The sequence below is a fragment of the Candoia aspera genome, chromosome 1, assembly GCF_035149785.1.
Source record: "Candoia aspera isolate rCanAsp1 chromosome 1, rCanAsp1.hap2, whole genome shotgun sequence".
Classification (NCBI taxonomy): domain Eukaryota; kingdom Metazoa; phylum Chordata; class Lepidosauria; order Squamata; family Boidae; genus Candoia; species Candoia aspera.
Window position 1 is genome coordinate 221,098,022 of NC_086153.1, and position 16,216 is coordinate 221,114,237.

At 37.8% G+C, this 16,216-nt stretch overlaps 1 protein-coding gene across 1 annotated transcript in view; it reads right to left on the minus strand.

The window, feature by feature from the left end:
* Positions 1-16,216, minus strand: part of EPB41L5 (erythrocyte membrane protein band 4.1 like 5) — a 67,206-nt gene that overhangs the window by 37,144 nt on the left and 13,846 nt on the right. Inside the window, exons 4-7 of the mRNA XM_063288808.1 lie at positions 9,956-9,998; positions 8,681-8,759; positions 4,154-4,198; positions 694-746 (exon numbers count right to left, since the gene is read on the minus strand). Of these exons, the coding sequence (XP_063144878.1) occupies positions 694-746; positions 4,154-4,198; positions 8,681-8,759; positions 9,956-9,998 (220 nt within the window). The remainder of the gene's footprint in view (positions 1-693; positions 747-4,153; positions 4,199-8,680; positions 8,760-9,955; positions 9,999-16,216) is intronic.

Consider the following 16,216-nt stretch of genomic DNA (forward strand, 5'->3'; position numbering starts at 1 on the left):
TGAATTATACTTCTGAAAATTAAGTAACGATTATTGTGAGGAAATAAAGATGAGGCAAAATAATTTAAGGACAGCATATGATAAAATCATGCATGGATTTGTATACATTTCTTAAAATTCCAGAATCTTATTAACGCTAAATCAAGAAAACAGCTTTTATATTTATGAGAAACAATAAAAAATAAGCTAGCAGCTTTTTAAAAGAGGGCCAGGGGAACATGGCAAAAGAATTGCCATACTCAGTGCGGGACTCCAACTTTCAGTTTTTGTACTCTACTTTGCTACAGCAATTCAAGTTGCATCTGGGGATTCATTGAGTTTTTCTGAACAAAATTCCAATAACAAAAATAGTTATTTTACTGAAGAAGGTTGACTCTTCCTATTCCTGTTTAATCCCCCACCTTAGATCAAGATCACAGCTTGTGCAAACCTCAGAATTCCACTCATACTTCTTAATCATGATGGGTTGCAAAACAGTTGGCCAAAGCTGAGATCTTGGTGGTTAACATTACTTGACTTTGCCCTATCATCTTTGTAATCCTGTGGTTGGATTGAACATGAAATAGATCCTTCAGGTACAAAAGTGACCAAGCATCTGCATGTGGTTTGCTACTGGCAAAGGAAACCTGTTTGGTTTGAAGAAGCCCTTGGCCTTAAGCAGCAGACCCACACAAAATCCTCTGGGCAACTTACCCTGTAACATGTAAGCTGCTAATTGCACTGCTATTTCGAAGGGACATTCCAATCTATAACAAGGAAAAAAAAAAAATGTCAGGCAAACAGTTCTAGGACCTTCCTTCCTCCCTCCCTTCCTAGCATTTATTGGCAACCTTAAACTCAAGGGATTATAGGCTGTGTACAAATATAATTAGGTTTTAAAGACTTAGAAATGGAGAAAGGGAATGATGAGTTTCAATAAACTGGAAACAAAAGTGTGCTTACACTTGGTGATCAGAAACAAGTATAAAACAAACTTAGTACAATGAGAGCTGCACCTATAAGGAGAAAGGAGGGTTGGCTGTGTAAATGCAGAAAATCATTCAAAGAGCCAAGATTAAGTGAAGCAATATATCTTTCTTTGTGGTCTGTCTTGATGTATGTGTATGAGTAAATGAGAGAGGCTTTCACATGACTTGTGAAAGTAGAGAGTACTCTCTTTCAAAGCATTCATCCAATGGCTACTCTTGCTTGAATATGCAAATCGTCATGCTTGACAAATGTAGATGGCCAAGACAATGCAGAATCTCTACCCAAGTCTAACAGGCTCTGGATATACCAACAGCACAAGGAAAATGATCTAGCAGCTGGACTATCTGATAACCAAGTGCCACGGCAGAACAGCATTCAGTTCACACAGGAAAATGCTTCCTAAGGCCTTAACTGTAAACAAAAGGTCCTTCGGTTCCCCAAAAGACAGCAGTCCCAGCTAAAGAGACTACTACTGACATATAAAAGTTTTAAGAATGGAGGGCTTTTTCTAGTTTGGGGTAGGGTTAGGAAATAAAATTGGCCATCCAAAATGGGATAGTGAGATGGCTTTAGAAATAAAACCCAGAGTGAAAGGCAGGGCCACTTCGTAGTCTCTGACTCCCAGACATCTGGGTGGCTCTCACTCTGATGACATTCAGGAAGCTATTAAGGACCTGGCTATTCTCCTGGGCTTTGGGCAGGGTGATGACCGAGCCCCTGTTAGATCGGGTGGGGGGTGGGGAGATTGGTTTATGTGTTTGTCTTTGGCTTTCTTATTATCTCTTTATTTTTTGTCTTTTTAAAAAACTTTTAAATTGTAAGCTGCCCAGAGTCACTGGGAATCAGGCGGTCTCTAAACTGCATAAATAAAATAGTCAGATATTACAGTCCCAGGCAAAGGGTACAAAATTCAGTAGCAGTTGATGGAGGTGAAAGATACAAAGGATCTCACTTTCAAGAGACAGGTAGCTAAAGGCTCAAAAATTGTAACCATGAGGGAGCAGATAACAATGAAAGCTTCTATACTGGAATAGACTAGGTTGTTGGAGGATCTGAGTTAAAAAACTCCTGAGAAACTTTTTGAATAGTGAGTTAAGAATAACAGTAATAGGATCAAGACAGTGATAAACAGCTGAGACTGGAAGAATGAACAGCAAAGAGAAGGTAAAACTTTGGAGACTACAGGGATGACAGGTCTTGTAGTAAAAGAGAGGCAAAACCTGAAATATAGACACAATGTTTAAATCAAATCCACTTAGTCTCATAAGAAAGATGGTTGAATGTTCTACTTGTGATGCATTTACTGGATGTCAGAGGAGAACAAGCTGTTGGATATATCAGACAAGTTTGAAATTTTGGAAAGAGACTATCTAGGTAACAGAAACACCAGTATGGCAAAATAAGTTTGTTTGTAGATTTATATCCCACCTTTTGTTCAGGAACTCAAGATATGAACATGGCAGATAAAGGCAACTCCTATGCAAAATTGGAAAGCAGTAGAACTGTATCTGTATAGCACAGTGATATATCCTGGATCATCACAAAGGTGGTGACAAATTTTGTGCAATAGAATATTAAGATCTACATAGAGAAATGGTGACCTATCTGGTATCCATCCTCACTCTACTAAAAACACCGGCCATTGTAGTTTACGCACCATGATGAAAAGATCTGCTTGCAGAAAACCACTGTCAAACATTAAGTATTTTCATGAAAGCAAAGGACTCTGAACCAAATAAATGATGTCATATGATGAATGCTATTTTTCAGCTAGAAATATTATCAAATGAAGCTCTGTGGAAGCACAGAAGCAATATGGATGATGCACTGCAATTACGAAGAATGATTTGAGGCTCTAAAAGTACACAGACCATGGACATAACTAATACATTTCTCATTTATATTATATCAGCTACTCATCCAAAATTCAAAGTCTGAAATAGAGCAACACATCCCCAATGCAAAACAGATCCTCATTCCCACATCTATATCCCTGTGAAACTGTGAGCAGTATTTTTACTAGTAAGACATTTAGGAAACTGAAAGGAAGAAAATACAAGACTTTTGTAACACGGATAACATTTGACAGTGATAACTCCTCTTTTGGGGGAGATGGGCGGTAATTAAATTTGAAAAATAAATAAATAAATAAATAAGATTTGTATCACTTTGGAAATACGAGTTTATTATTTGTAAGCTGAATTTACCACATACATTTCATGAAAGCAGATGCCTGTAACTTACAACAGTGTTTCTCAACTTCAGCAACTTTTGAGATGTGTGAGGTTCAATTCCCAGAATTTCCCAGCCAGCATTCCCCAGAATTCCCTATTTCCATAATATTCTGAGTCAAATATTCTAACTTCTTTAGTATATCAGATGATACAGGATACTATAGCAAGCCACTATAGTTTGGTCTGTATCTTTCTGTGGTGGCTGGACAGCTGACACTTTTTACTTGACTTTTATATTAAAAAAAGATAAAATCCCCCAATGTATTGGAGTCATTGTGGACTTTACTGGAAAAGACCGAGCAACCTTCAGCTCTTTCGCTATTATTTCACCCTCCATACACCTGCAATGGGGGCTGATGATATGGGTGTCGGAGAGACACTGTCTGTCAGACCTTGGGTAGCTACCTCAACTAAAAGTGGTTTTTTTCCAACGTAAATCTCACAGACTTCTCTTTAGCAAGGTTTATTAAGATGAAAGCAGTAATGATACCAGAATTCCAGCAAGTAAATTATTTTCCACTTAGAAGCAATCTATGTATGCAATAGGACAGCAGGGTGTTTCTCAGTCTTTTTTCTCATAGTCTTACAGTGCTGCAAAGTGGAGGTGAGAACTTTTTTTTTTTCTGATAAAAGGGGAAGCTGCAGCTGGGGGTTGTTTATACTACTAGAATCTTTATCAGTCTGAGAACCATCTGGCTCCTGCCTCTCTGTGTGGAGGACAGAAAGTGGAGTTAACTATACATTAACTTCTTACTCGTATCTGGGTTCAGGCAATATACTGGGCAGTGGTTTAGGTGAATAAATCTATAACCAAATATATATATCATTAATCATTCCTCCCCTTAAAGAACCATTAACACATGGTTCATATATGTACATCATGTTAAACCAACTCAAGATTTAGCATGTTACATGAACCAAGTTTCAGTATAATTATCAATGGTACTTACTTGCCACTCAGAATGTCCTGCTTTAGTTGAAGAACAAATAAATATCTGTTTTAAAAGGGAAAAGCAAGAACAACATTACTGGGGAAGCAAGAATTGTTTGAATATAAATATTTAAGGCTTTGAACAGTTTAGGACCCTAATGCTCACTCAATATGCACTTCCTAAATGTTAAGATCTGCAAGGGTAATCCTTTTCAGTGTCCAATAGCTGGGAGAGACTTGTATGTGGGGACATGGAAGAAGGCTGTCTTTGTCTGGTGTTTTAGAATTCAATTTCTTGGAGGCAAGGCTGATGCCAACATTATCTGCCTTTCAGCATCAGGTGAAGACCTGGGTTTTACTCTTACAGACTACAGCCTGATCATACCTTAAGTGTTTCTCTATCATGCCACTCTAGTTATTATTGTGTGTTTTAAATAGAGTTTTAAAAAATAATTTATTATGATTTTACTTGGTTTTATTATTTTAGCTTGCTTTTATGGATTACAGACCACCACACCTTCCAAGGGATTTCCACCTTGATGAGGTGAGAAGGCTCAGCATCTTCACCGATCCTGAAAATGATGCTGCTGGAAGCATGCTGTAAAGTCCAAAAGGGGAATGGTGAGGCTAAAAGGTGGCTCTGAGGGCATGAGGGAAGTTAACCCATCTAGAATTATAAAATCAAACCCCAAAGAAGGCTACACTAAACCACTTCTCTCCTGTTACTAAGAAAACTCTATAGATCTGGCTGAAACATTTAGAAAAATGTGCATTCTAGATGACGAGACCTCCAAGCTGTAAGGCACTACTCTGGGTATTGGGGAAGAAAAAATGAACTTTTACAGATTAAAGCTGCAAAGAAATCTATTTCCTGATGGTGCCAATATACAATTGAAATATGGAATGTGAAAATAATAAACCAGGGAAAACTTGAAATTGTCAAAATAGAAATCAAGCATATTAAATTAGATGTTTTAGGAATAAATGAACTTAGAGGGACTGAAATGGACTAATTTATATATTCTGGGCATGAAACCATATATTGGAACGGAGTGGCAATGATATTCCAAAAAGGACATCACTATTCAGCTTTAACCCAATAAACACCAGAATCATATCTATTAGAATTAATGGATATCAAGTGAACATCACTGTTATATGAGTACATGTGCAGCAGCTAGAGATGCAACAGTGCACAACACTGAAGAATTCTATGGCAAACTGCAAAAGATGCCAAAAGCAACACAGAAAGAAAGTAATACTATTCATGCATAATTGGAATACAAATATTAGGGAAATAAATGAATCTGGAATTGCAGAAAAGTTTGGTTTGGATAATGTGGTCAAACAGGAGACAAAATAATAGAGTTTTGTGATGAGAATTTCTTTGTTCCTTGCCAACACACAAAAGAAATTGCTATCAATCACTGTAAATACAGACTTTACAACTGGACATCACTACTGTATAGGCACAACACTGGAATTCAATCAATTACATAAACGGAAACAGAAGATGAGATGTGCAATCCACTCAGCCAGAACATTTCCAGCTGCAGGCTGTGGAACAAATTATGAATTGCTGGTCTCAAATACATGGGTTAAAATCAGAAGATTAAAGAGAGATAAATGTTTTCAGAGTGAAAAGTGAAACATATGAAAACTGACATACAAGAAAAAATCCCAACATTTCTAAGTGGAAAAGATCCCAGTGGCATTCAGAACAATGATAGCCAAAGAAAAACAGGATGAACGCCTTCATCAATAAGGAAGATCTGTAATGACTGAGCACAAACTTCCAGTGTTTAGCAAGAATGGAAGAAGAAAGATATATCTACTCAGAATGATAATAACCAGAAGAAAATATTAATAAAAGGAAAAAAAGATATTTGTTAGAAGATCACTTCTAGTGAGGAAGAGACTGGACCTGGCATGCATCACTGAGACTTGGTTGAGTGAGGATGGAAAGATTTCTTTATCTGAAATTTGCCTGAGTGGGTTTTCAGGTGACACCAAAACCAGAGACAAGGGGTCACAACGATACTGCAGGGTAACTTGTGGGGACTAGAACCTGTTCCACAGGTGACCGGATGAGAGTTCCTATTTGTGAAGTTGAGTGTCAGGGACAAGCCTCCCTGCGGTCCAGAAGGCTCCTTCCCTGAACTGCTTGACCTCATTTTTAGGCAAATGGTGGACTCCCTCAGGGTCTGGGTATTAGTTTTCAATTTCCCTGCCCTGGGGGTGAGGCCTGGGTTAGCCTGGGAGTTATAGCCACTATAGAACCCATAGACTTGCCCCAAATCATGGAATAAGACTGTGTGGCATAGAGATTGGAAAATATGAATATTTATTTAAGGAAGATGCAAAAGAATGTGAAAATTTTATTTAAGACCTTACAAAACAATAAAGCTATGCATGAAGAGAGAAATGCCAAATGAACAGGAAAACTTCATAAAGGCAAAGGATTATGAGATCAGGTAGCAAACATAAGATGAATAATAGAGACAGCAAGGGAATTTTTTAAAGAGTTTTACCTCTGCTTTACTGACTATAGCAAGGCCTTTGATTGTGTAGATCATGACAGAATATATTGGGCTAATGGGTAAACCAGAACAATTGATTATTCCTTAGAAGAATGAGAAGCTACTGTTAGAACTGAGTGTGAAGAAACAAGGTGGTTCAGAATAGGGAAGGGAATGAGACAAGGATGCATATTGTCCCTCCATCCATTGAAATTACACAGGGAATATATCAGCCTTTCTCAATCTATTGACCCTGGAGGAACCCGTGAAATATTTTTCAGGCCTCAGAGAACCCCTGCACATTCAGGCTCAAATATAGGCCAGAAGTTACAAAATTATTATATATTATATTATATTATATTATATATACACACACGCACATGTATATACACATACTAATATAATATAATATAATATAATATAATATAATATAATATAATATAATATAATATAATATAATATAATATAATATAATATAATATAATATATAATGCATATATGCATTAACAGTGTTCTTAAACTAAAGATAATGAAACTTACCTCTTTAATGTGAAATTTCCCGAATTTGAAATAATTTTTTCAATAAATTGTGATCTCCCAGGGAACCCCTAGTGACCTCTTGCGGAACCCTAGGGTTCTATGGAATCCTGGTTGAGAAACCCTGGAATATGTTATGTGAATGGCAAAAATTGCAAGAGATGGCAACTGGAATCAAAATTGAAGGTTGAAACACCAACAATTTGTGATATGCAGACAATACCACTTGGTTAGCTGAAAATGAAGGTGACTTTAAAGAGCTTATAATGAAAATAAAAATGGAAACTGAAAAGTCCAGGTTAATGTCAACCAGTATATTGAGTGAACTCATAGTTTATGGCAAAGTGATAGCGGTAGATAGTTTCATGTCCTTAATTTCAAGAGATAAAGATGGACAGTATGCTGGAGATGTAATCTTAGGTAGGAAGGCAATGATCTTATCTGATCACAAAAGATTTTTGTCATATTTCTGTGACAACAAAGATAGAATAGTTAATGCAAGAGTTTACCAGTGTTAAGGTATGGCTGTGAAAGCTGAACCCTGAGAAAGAGTGAGAGAAAGAAGACAGATGCCTTCAATTTATGGATCTGGAGATGGTTCTGGATGAAAAGGACTGACAGACTCTTCAGAAGCTAATCAGCAAAAGAAACTCACATCTTGGGGCACATGATGCAAGCAGATGATACACCAAAAAAAAAAAAAAAGCAACTAGCTTGGCAAGACTGAGAGAAACAAAAGAAGGGAAAGAAAAGAATTAAGACTGATAGAGGAGGTCACTGCCATGTCCTTGGAAAAGCCAGGAATTGTTGCCAGGATCAGATGGCCAACATTTATCCATAATGTTGCCAGGGGTCAGGACCAACTTGATGACATCTAACTAGTTTTCTGCAAAATCCTTTGGATATTGGATAGGCTTTAAATATTTTAAAATAAATCAGTAAATCAGTAAAATAAGATAAACAGACTAATGCTACACATATTTAGAATAATCAGATAATGCACAAAGGATTCTCAGTGAAAATACAGAAACAAGGAGCAGCCTGTTTCATCACAGAAGAATGAGATTCTAATTAAGGAATACACATTTTGCAATTTCAGTTTCCCCTGTTTTCCTGGGTGTAACACTGAAATGGGAGAAAAGGGGAGAAGTTATTATTTTTAATGATTATTTTTTCCTACCTTTTCACCATTCAAAGCAATCCCAAAGCAGATTTCTTAGACAAGACCAAAATCTTTTATAAAATATTTGTCTGGTAGAACTTCATTTCATACATATTGTCAATATAATGGAAATGCTACGAGGACTGAATGTAAAACCTTTCATGGCCTTGGGGGCATAATGTGAGTACTTGACTTTTACTTAAATATTCAAAGACTAGGAACCCTGCAACATTCATATTCAGATTAGTATGCTATACAATGAGCTACAGTACAGGTCGTGAAAACCTTTCTATAGGATTTCTAGATTTCCTGTTTGCATGCAATGTACCTTGTGAGCTCTTCACGTAGGTTGTTTGGCTCAGAAGAGTAAAATTTTACACGAAGATGAAGACAGTATGGTGGACCAACTACAGAAAGGAATATGTGTTACTGACAGCAAAGACAATATTTGCGAAGATGTTCATACAGGCACACATCATTTACAAATTATTCTCAAAATGACATTAAAAAAAACCCTTTAAATATAAAATATACCAGCAAAAAAAGGAAATGTTTAAAAAGACAAAAGTGGTTTTATATTAGGTATTAGAAGCCACCTAAACTACATTACATTAAGTTAATTTGCCTTGCCAAGAACAGACAAATCTAGGTTAATCCCAGTATTACCAAGCTCTATTCTGTGAAGTGAGAAATCCATAAATCTTGGCTGTGGGAGCTGTGTCAGCACACATTCTACAGATTTAGAGCTGAAACAAGAGGCATTACATTTTCGGAGTGCAAAATATTGCAAAGATATCTAGATAAGTCAGTATGGTATTTGCAAAGCACAAATTCAAAAACATACTGTAACTTCCTGGGAAGAAAGCCTTCTCGTAATTTGTTCCACCTCTTTAGGTCTTCTAATCCTGCAACTTCTCTGAACTTTTAACCAGTTTCTGAAACCTTTACTATCTCTCAGTTTTGCATTCCACTAACACCTGCTTCACCTGTGTTACTGAAAGCTTGGATCCTATATCCTTTTGGTAGCAAAGAAAATGCATCCATTTGAAGCAGGTTGCATGCATTTTGCCTTCACCCACATTGCTACTTAAATTCTGTTATGGTAGGTTCTGTTTCTCATTATCTTTCAATAACAGAAATTCTAGACCAGAAAGTCCCTGATGCTATTAATGCATCATCTCAGCAACTGTTGATTCAAGGTACCTGTTATACTAGAATTTCAAGCTTTCTGTCTTATTTTGTATTTTACTATCATAACAGTAATTTGAAAAAGCCAGAAATATGAACAATAGGCCAAAGGAACAAAGTTCTGAAAAAATACCACCCTCAATCTGTTTTTCAGTAAAGTTGAAGAGAGAGAACACGGCAAAATGAAAGCAGCAGCAAGATTTTTTAATAACTATATACAGTTCAGCAACAAGTCAATTTTCAGTGCAACATATTTAATGAAATCCCTTGAGTCAAAGGGAATTATAATGCCAATTTTCTGTTACTGCAATGTTCTTTATTTCATTTTGTCAAAATATATTTTAGAGGAACAGAGACTCCCCAGATATGTACCCAACACTTCACTGAAAAATATATAAAAAGCCTAACCACTTACTTTTAACTTGTTTTTTAATACTCTTTGTGTTGTCCAACCAGTGCTGAAAAAAGAAGAATCAGATGAAAAACTAAAAAACTGCAATGTAAGGAAAAACTATAAAAGGCAGAAAAATGAGAAAATACTAAGCCATAAAGAAAATTATCATAGGAAGGCACAAGCAAAATAGTTTTTATTATAAACTGTTGATGTCTACCTTTTGGCACAGCCAAGAAAAACAAATGCTGTCCACATATCTGTAGGGCATCAGCTGGGGGCAGACTGATCTGGTTAACAGTGTGCTGGATGGTATCTGAGACAGGAAAGGTTTTAGCTTTCATAATAGTGAAATCTGACACTACCCAATTGTCAGTCAGAGATTAGTCTGAATTAAAGTGACACGTGCAGTTCCGTGCTACATATGGGCTCATCCTCATCTCCAAAACTATACATACAAACCACAAAATGGCAGCTTGTAGGTGGACTGATTATGGTTTTCTCTACAATAGGCGGACTATCACATCAATTACTAAGCGTATGCTGAATTTAGGAGGTTCCTCTAAGGTAAATCACGCAAATGAACTGTTTCTAGTTGGGATGTGAAGAGCATTTTGAATCTGAAACATTCCATTTCAAGTTCAGAATAACTGATCCTGTTCAAAGTGGGATATTTCCACCAATTTGGAAGGTGTTTCAAGCGAAAAACGATTGAAGCAGCCAGTTCTGCTTATGAAACTTTCAAACCTGAAGAAAGGCATTTCGAAGTTGACAGGCTGAATCTGAAACGTTCTGCACATCACTGGTTCCTAGACTGCACCAGCTCAAATGCAGATGGAAGAATTTCTTCCAAAGCTCACTAGGTTTTTTACCCTAGACTACCTCACAGGGGTGCTGTGGATATAAAAACAGATAAAAGAATGTATATAGGTAGTCCTCACTTAATGACCATTCTGGTCAAAGTTACGGCAGCGCCGAACAAATGGTACTTACACCCAGTCCTTGAAGTTACAGCCACTGCAGTGCCCCCACGGTCACATGATCAAAATTCAGGCACTTGGCAGCCCACCCACATTTACAACCACAGCGTGTGCTTCAAGTTCCCCCCACTCATCAACTCCATCATCTCAGCCATTTTGGCCACCCTGCACTCTGCTGCCCCTACAGCCCTGCGCTCCACTGCCCCTGCTCCCCCAACTGACCTTTGCCATCTTCACCTTCCAAAGCCTCCCAAGAAGGCTGCATGTGGCCAGCAGCTGCCTTGCAAAGGGCCAGGCCAGGTGCGCCTTGTCAGTAGCAGGAGGAAGAAGATGGCAAAGGTCACTTGGGGCCGCAGGGGTGGTGGAGCACAGGAAGGCTTGCACGCCCCCCTGCCCCTGGCAGCAGCCACTCCTGGCCCAGCTGCGCTTGTGCCGGGCCACAGCAACCACTTACCCACCCACCAACCTGCTTGTGAGCCACCTGGGACTCACAACACCCTGCCAGCTTCCCCACTGACTTTGCTTGTTGGAAGCTGGCAGGAAGTTGTGAGGAGGTCCTCGCTTAATGACCCGCAATCCTCACTTAATGCCAGCAATGGGGACTGCCATCGCTATGCGATGTGCTCATCATACTTTACAACTGCATCACTTAGTGATGGAAATTCTGGTCCCAATTACCATTGTTAACCTGTACTGCCTTAAGCTCATGGGGGAAAGGTAGAATACAAGGTAAGAAAACAAGGCATTCAGAGGAGTTTCACTTCTTTCTTGCCATATTAATTTAAACTTCTGTGAGTGGGAAGTAGTCAGACATGCTGCCTCCTCACCCTTTCAGCCTGGTGGTCTAAATAGCACATGATTCTGTTACTCATGCAGGCCTGACTGTGGGTTGCCATCAAATAATGCTAAAGAAAAAGAGAAGACAGTGCAGAGAACAGTGCAGAGTAAAAAGGTACATAATTCAGTTTAATGAGTGTCATTCTAAATTATTTTTCCAACAGCAGCAACAAATGAAGCCAGAGTACACTAAGACAAGTGCAGTTCTAGTTTTCAAATCCATGATTTTAATTTGTGAAACTGTTTAAGTGTATCCCTAATGCAAGAAATGAAGCAAATTCCATATACTGTACACCACATGCAAAGGAATCTTACTGACTGAATCACGTGAGGAATTAAAGCAATTTGTTCCAGAACTACAGGAACCTAAGTGGTCCCCACCGAATCAGCTAGTTAGATCTGTTCTCACTGCACACTGGTTGCCTCGGCAACGAGCAACCATCACAGGTAATCAGTTACCTTTGATTTATAGTCTGTCTAGGTTTAAACCCTAGCAATCTGATTTCAATTAATTTTTGATTCACATGTCCTTTTATGAACTGAACGAGGGATCATATTTACAATATATTTCCCTTCCCATTATATCCCCAAGCAAATACTTCCCCAGTGGTAGAACATTTCTGAAAATATTGTGTGATGTCACAGGAAAAATTGCTAGAATTCTGTTTGCATGTGAATAAGAAAACAACTTAGGGCCCAAGTCATAGTAGATATAATATCAAGATATGTTTTACTCAATAGACTGAATATATTGAGTTTAAGCCTCATTTTCTGTTTTTCAAATTTGAGATCGCTGCAAAATAATATATACAGTAGATTCTGCCTCAAATAGTACATATTCAAAGGGATTCCTTAGTTTTCTTTCTCTCCATCCAGCATTTCCTTTTGCAATCTGTTGACCAATTGACAGTTTTGCCTCTGAATAATTATGGATTCCTAAACCAATGCCAGTAACATGGATCTGGTGCTAAACTGTAGGCATTATTAAAACAAATAAATCTAGTGAACACAAAATATAGTTATTGTTTCTTTTAGTGAATATTTAAAATTAGTATATTTTATACTTATACAGTCCCATGGTACCCTTAAAGTCATCTCTAATCAAACATGCACTCTTGCCAAAAAAATCTGTAGTTTCTCCAATGACCTTAGTTAAAAAAAACAACAACAAAAAAAACAGGCATCAGCTGTATTAACCAACTGAGAAATTTACACACAGAATTATAGCAGAAATGAACAATGATTTAATGCTGGACAGTACTTTAAGTAGTTAAAAGAAGTTAGTTTTATTATCCGTGAAGGCAGCTGGTTCTTGGTGCAAAAGGAAATGGATCATGTAATTTTCCTAGACACCCAAGCAATAAATTAGCAACAGGAAATTACATCATGGGCATGTGGGGGGACAGTGATCCATCAGTAGCCAGTATCATCCAATTTACACTTTGTTGAGAACAACTGAGCAGACTTGAGTACTGCAGGTGCTATGAAAGAGTAAACCAGAATGAATGAGAGAAGGAGGATGTTTCCACACTTCAGGGGAGAGAATATGTTTGCTTCAGCTCCAATCTGTTTTCTTTCACCTCCTCCACATTCCAAAAGGGGGCTGTTAACAGATCAGAGACAGGCACCAATACCACTTAGTCCAACTCAGTTCCTAACACCACCACCAAGAATTTAGCTTGAGTGGCATACAGGAAAGGGGGAGGTAATGAGACACACAGTGCAAAGGCTAAGAGACATGAGCCTGGACCTCGTGTCACAGTTCCAGTGGACAAGCACACTTCTTGCCAAGGTAACAGCCAGCTCGTGATAATGCATGAAATATGCTATTTTCCCTATCCTAATTTATTTAAAATAAAACTACTACACTCTGGCAAATTTAATTCAGTAGAATTTAGTAAAAAGTGTCAACACAAATTGACATACAAATTAAAACGAAACAACTTAAAAAAAAATAGTTGAAGGTATTCAGCAATTTTGGTCCAAATAGCTCACTATTCTATTAACTGATAGCTACTCTGCTAATCCTTGAATATTGACCAAGAATTCAAATTCATATATGCAACAATGGTCAAAGTAATTTTCTTCCAGTACAACAATGCAAATATAAAAGCAGTGTTATCTGCTGGTTTTCCCACCCCAAAAAAGTTGTTCTATGATTTTTGCATTTATATGAGTGGCCAATCCCAAAATATACAGTATTTGATGTGGACTATCCTACTTAGTAAGGCATGCTGTTGAAAAGTATACAAAAGAATTACCTAACAGATGCCAGTTCCTATTGCATTTTAAGCTATTTAGCTGCTACTACAGCATTCCTTGCAGGTTTAGCATGGCATATTTACTTCCATCAAGAACTGCCTTCTCTAGAAACACAATTAGGGACAAAAAATTCCAGCCTCGTTTTGGAGAGAACATGCCAATATTTCAAATTCAAAAATTCATATGACAATAAACATAGTTAAAGACAAAATAAAGGCCAGAGAATAATTTACTGTAACCCTGACATTTAATACCATTATGATACTCTTCCGTTAATATGGAATTTCCTGCAGATGAAAGAGCAGGTTGGCCAAAGAGGGAAAGCTTGTTTTTCCACAAGTCCACAACAACTGCACTAGCTAGAGAATAAAATTCTCCTGTAGCCAAACTCGAAATGTCATGCCAATGGTAGTGTGACAGAGTGATCTCTACTTCCTCTGTGAGGATGGGCAGTAATGTTTTAATTCTTATTTTTTAAAACAGCTGGGCAACCCACAGTCTGTAAGCAGCCACTGGCCCCTATCCTGCAGCCCCAGATCACAATGCTAAAATTTAATGGAAAAGGGGCCTATTTTTCAGTGTAATTTTTAGCAATTTCTCAGTAAAATGCAAGTCAAAGTACATGCATCCCTTTACCCTTAAAACCTGTCAATTGTTCAGAATGACTCACTTTATGACATTACAAATCACAGCCTCTGTGGCCCCTAACAGCCAAAATAATTGTTTAAAAATGCATCTCACAGACTGAAAAAATAATTAATTTGTTTTTCTCTGTCTGGAGGAATTAAAAAAAAAAGATTTTGACATCTAACACTTGCATAGTTTTATGTTTGTTCACTTGGAATTCTAGCTCCCTTGTACTAGGAAAGTACACAACGGCAAGATTCAAGAAATCCTGAAGTGTAATATTAAACAACGAGACAAACAAACATAAACAAACACAAGAACTCTTACATGTTGGCAACAAATAAAAACCATTACAGGAGACAAAAGAGAACTCTTGTGGGTTGCCCTAATCCAGGAATGGTCATCCCCTTGTGACTGAAAAACTATTTAAAATGACATCATCAAGGTCCCAAGGTTAGTGCTGTGATGACACTGATGGAGTGAATTAGGCTGAAATTTTTAGCAATGGGAGGATTTAAGAGGCAAAACTGGTGCATTAAATCCGCTCTTGCCATAAATCAATGGCAAAGACATTGCGTAAGAATGCACTTTCTCATGCTGATCCTAAGAAGGGCCATTGTAATATTGCAACTTCAGTCCCAAACCAGCAAGGTCCAGAAATGTTCAACAACTGCAGGGAAGTTCAGCAGATCTAACAGGAATGCATTCCCCTATCCAACAGCAAAGATCATCCATAAGACTAATCAGGGCTGTTTCTGAACCAAAACCAGGCATAAAACAGGCTTCAATTCAAATAAACTGTATCATTCAACTAACTAGAGAGGAGGAATCTATGTGCTTCCCACTTGGATTTTAGCCTCTGTAGGGGTAATGAACATTTAATACCTATTCTATAACATTGGTGGATCTAAATATTTTCCTTATGACTCTTCCTAAATTTCTGGTCACTACAGTTGATCTCAGAAACAAGAAATTACCCAGGCTAAACTTCCAGTAGTCCAATGGTGGGAAAATGTAATTAATAACATTTGAAGACTCACAGGTTTCCTGCTCCTGAGTTAAGGAGTTCAGCAAAACTGAAAATATATATTCATCTAACCATAGCAGCAGATCAAAACCAAACTCAACCACATCTTTTTGTCTACTATAAAAATAAATCTAAGAGATATTCAGATGGAACCAGAATTCATTATCAAGAAATCCAAAGTTGCTCCAATTGCTGTAACTTCTGAAGTCTTTTCAAACATGGAGTCGTAGAATGGACACACAAAGACACAGACACACCACACTGCCCAAATTATTCTGGGAAATTCTGATACCACTCTGATTATAAACCAGTCCAGCTGTTAAGAGTAGCAGGAAAGAACCTCTTGAAGATACCCCCTGTGTCAGAGGCTCAATTTTTCTGGTTTGTGGAAGAGGGACAGTTCCTGCATTACTCTCAAAATATACTCCTAGGACTCCACTCTCAGAAAATCTGTAAAGATCTTTTAGTAAAGGTAAAGGTTTCCCTTGACATTAAGTCCAGTCGTGTCTGACTCTAGGGGGCGGTGCTCATCTCCGTTTCAAAGCCGAAGAG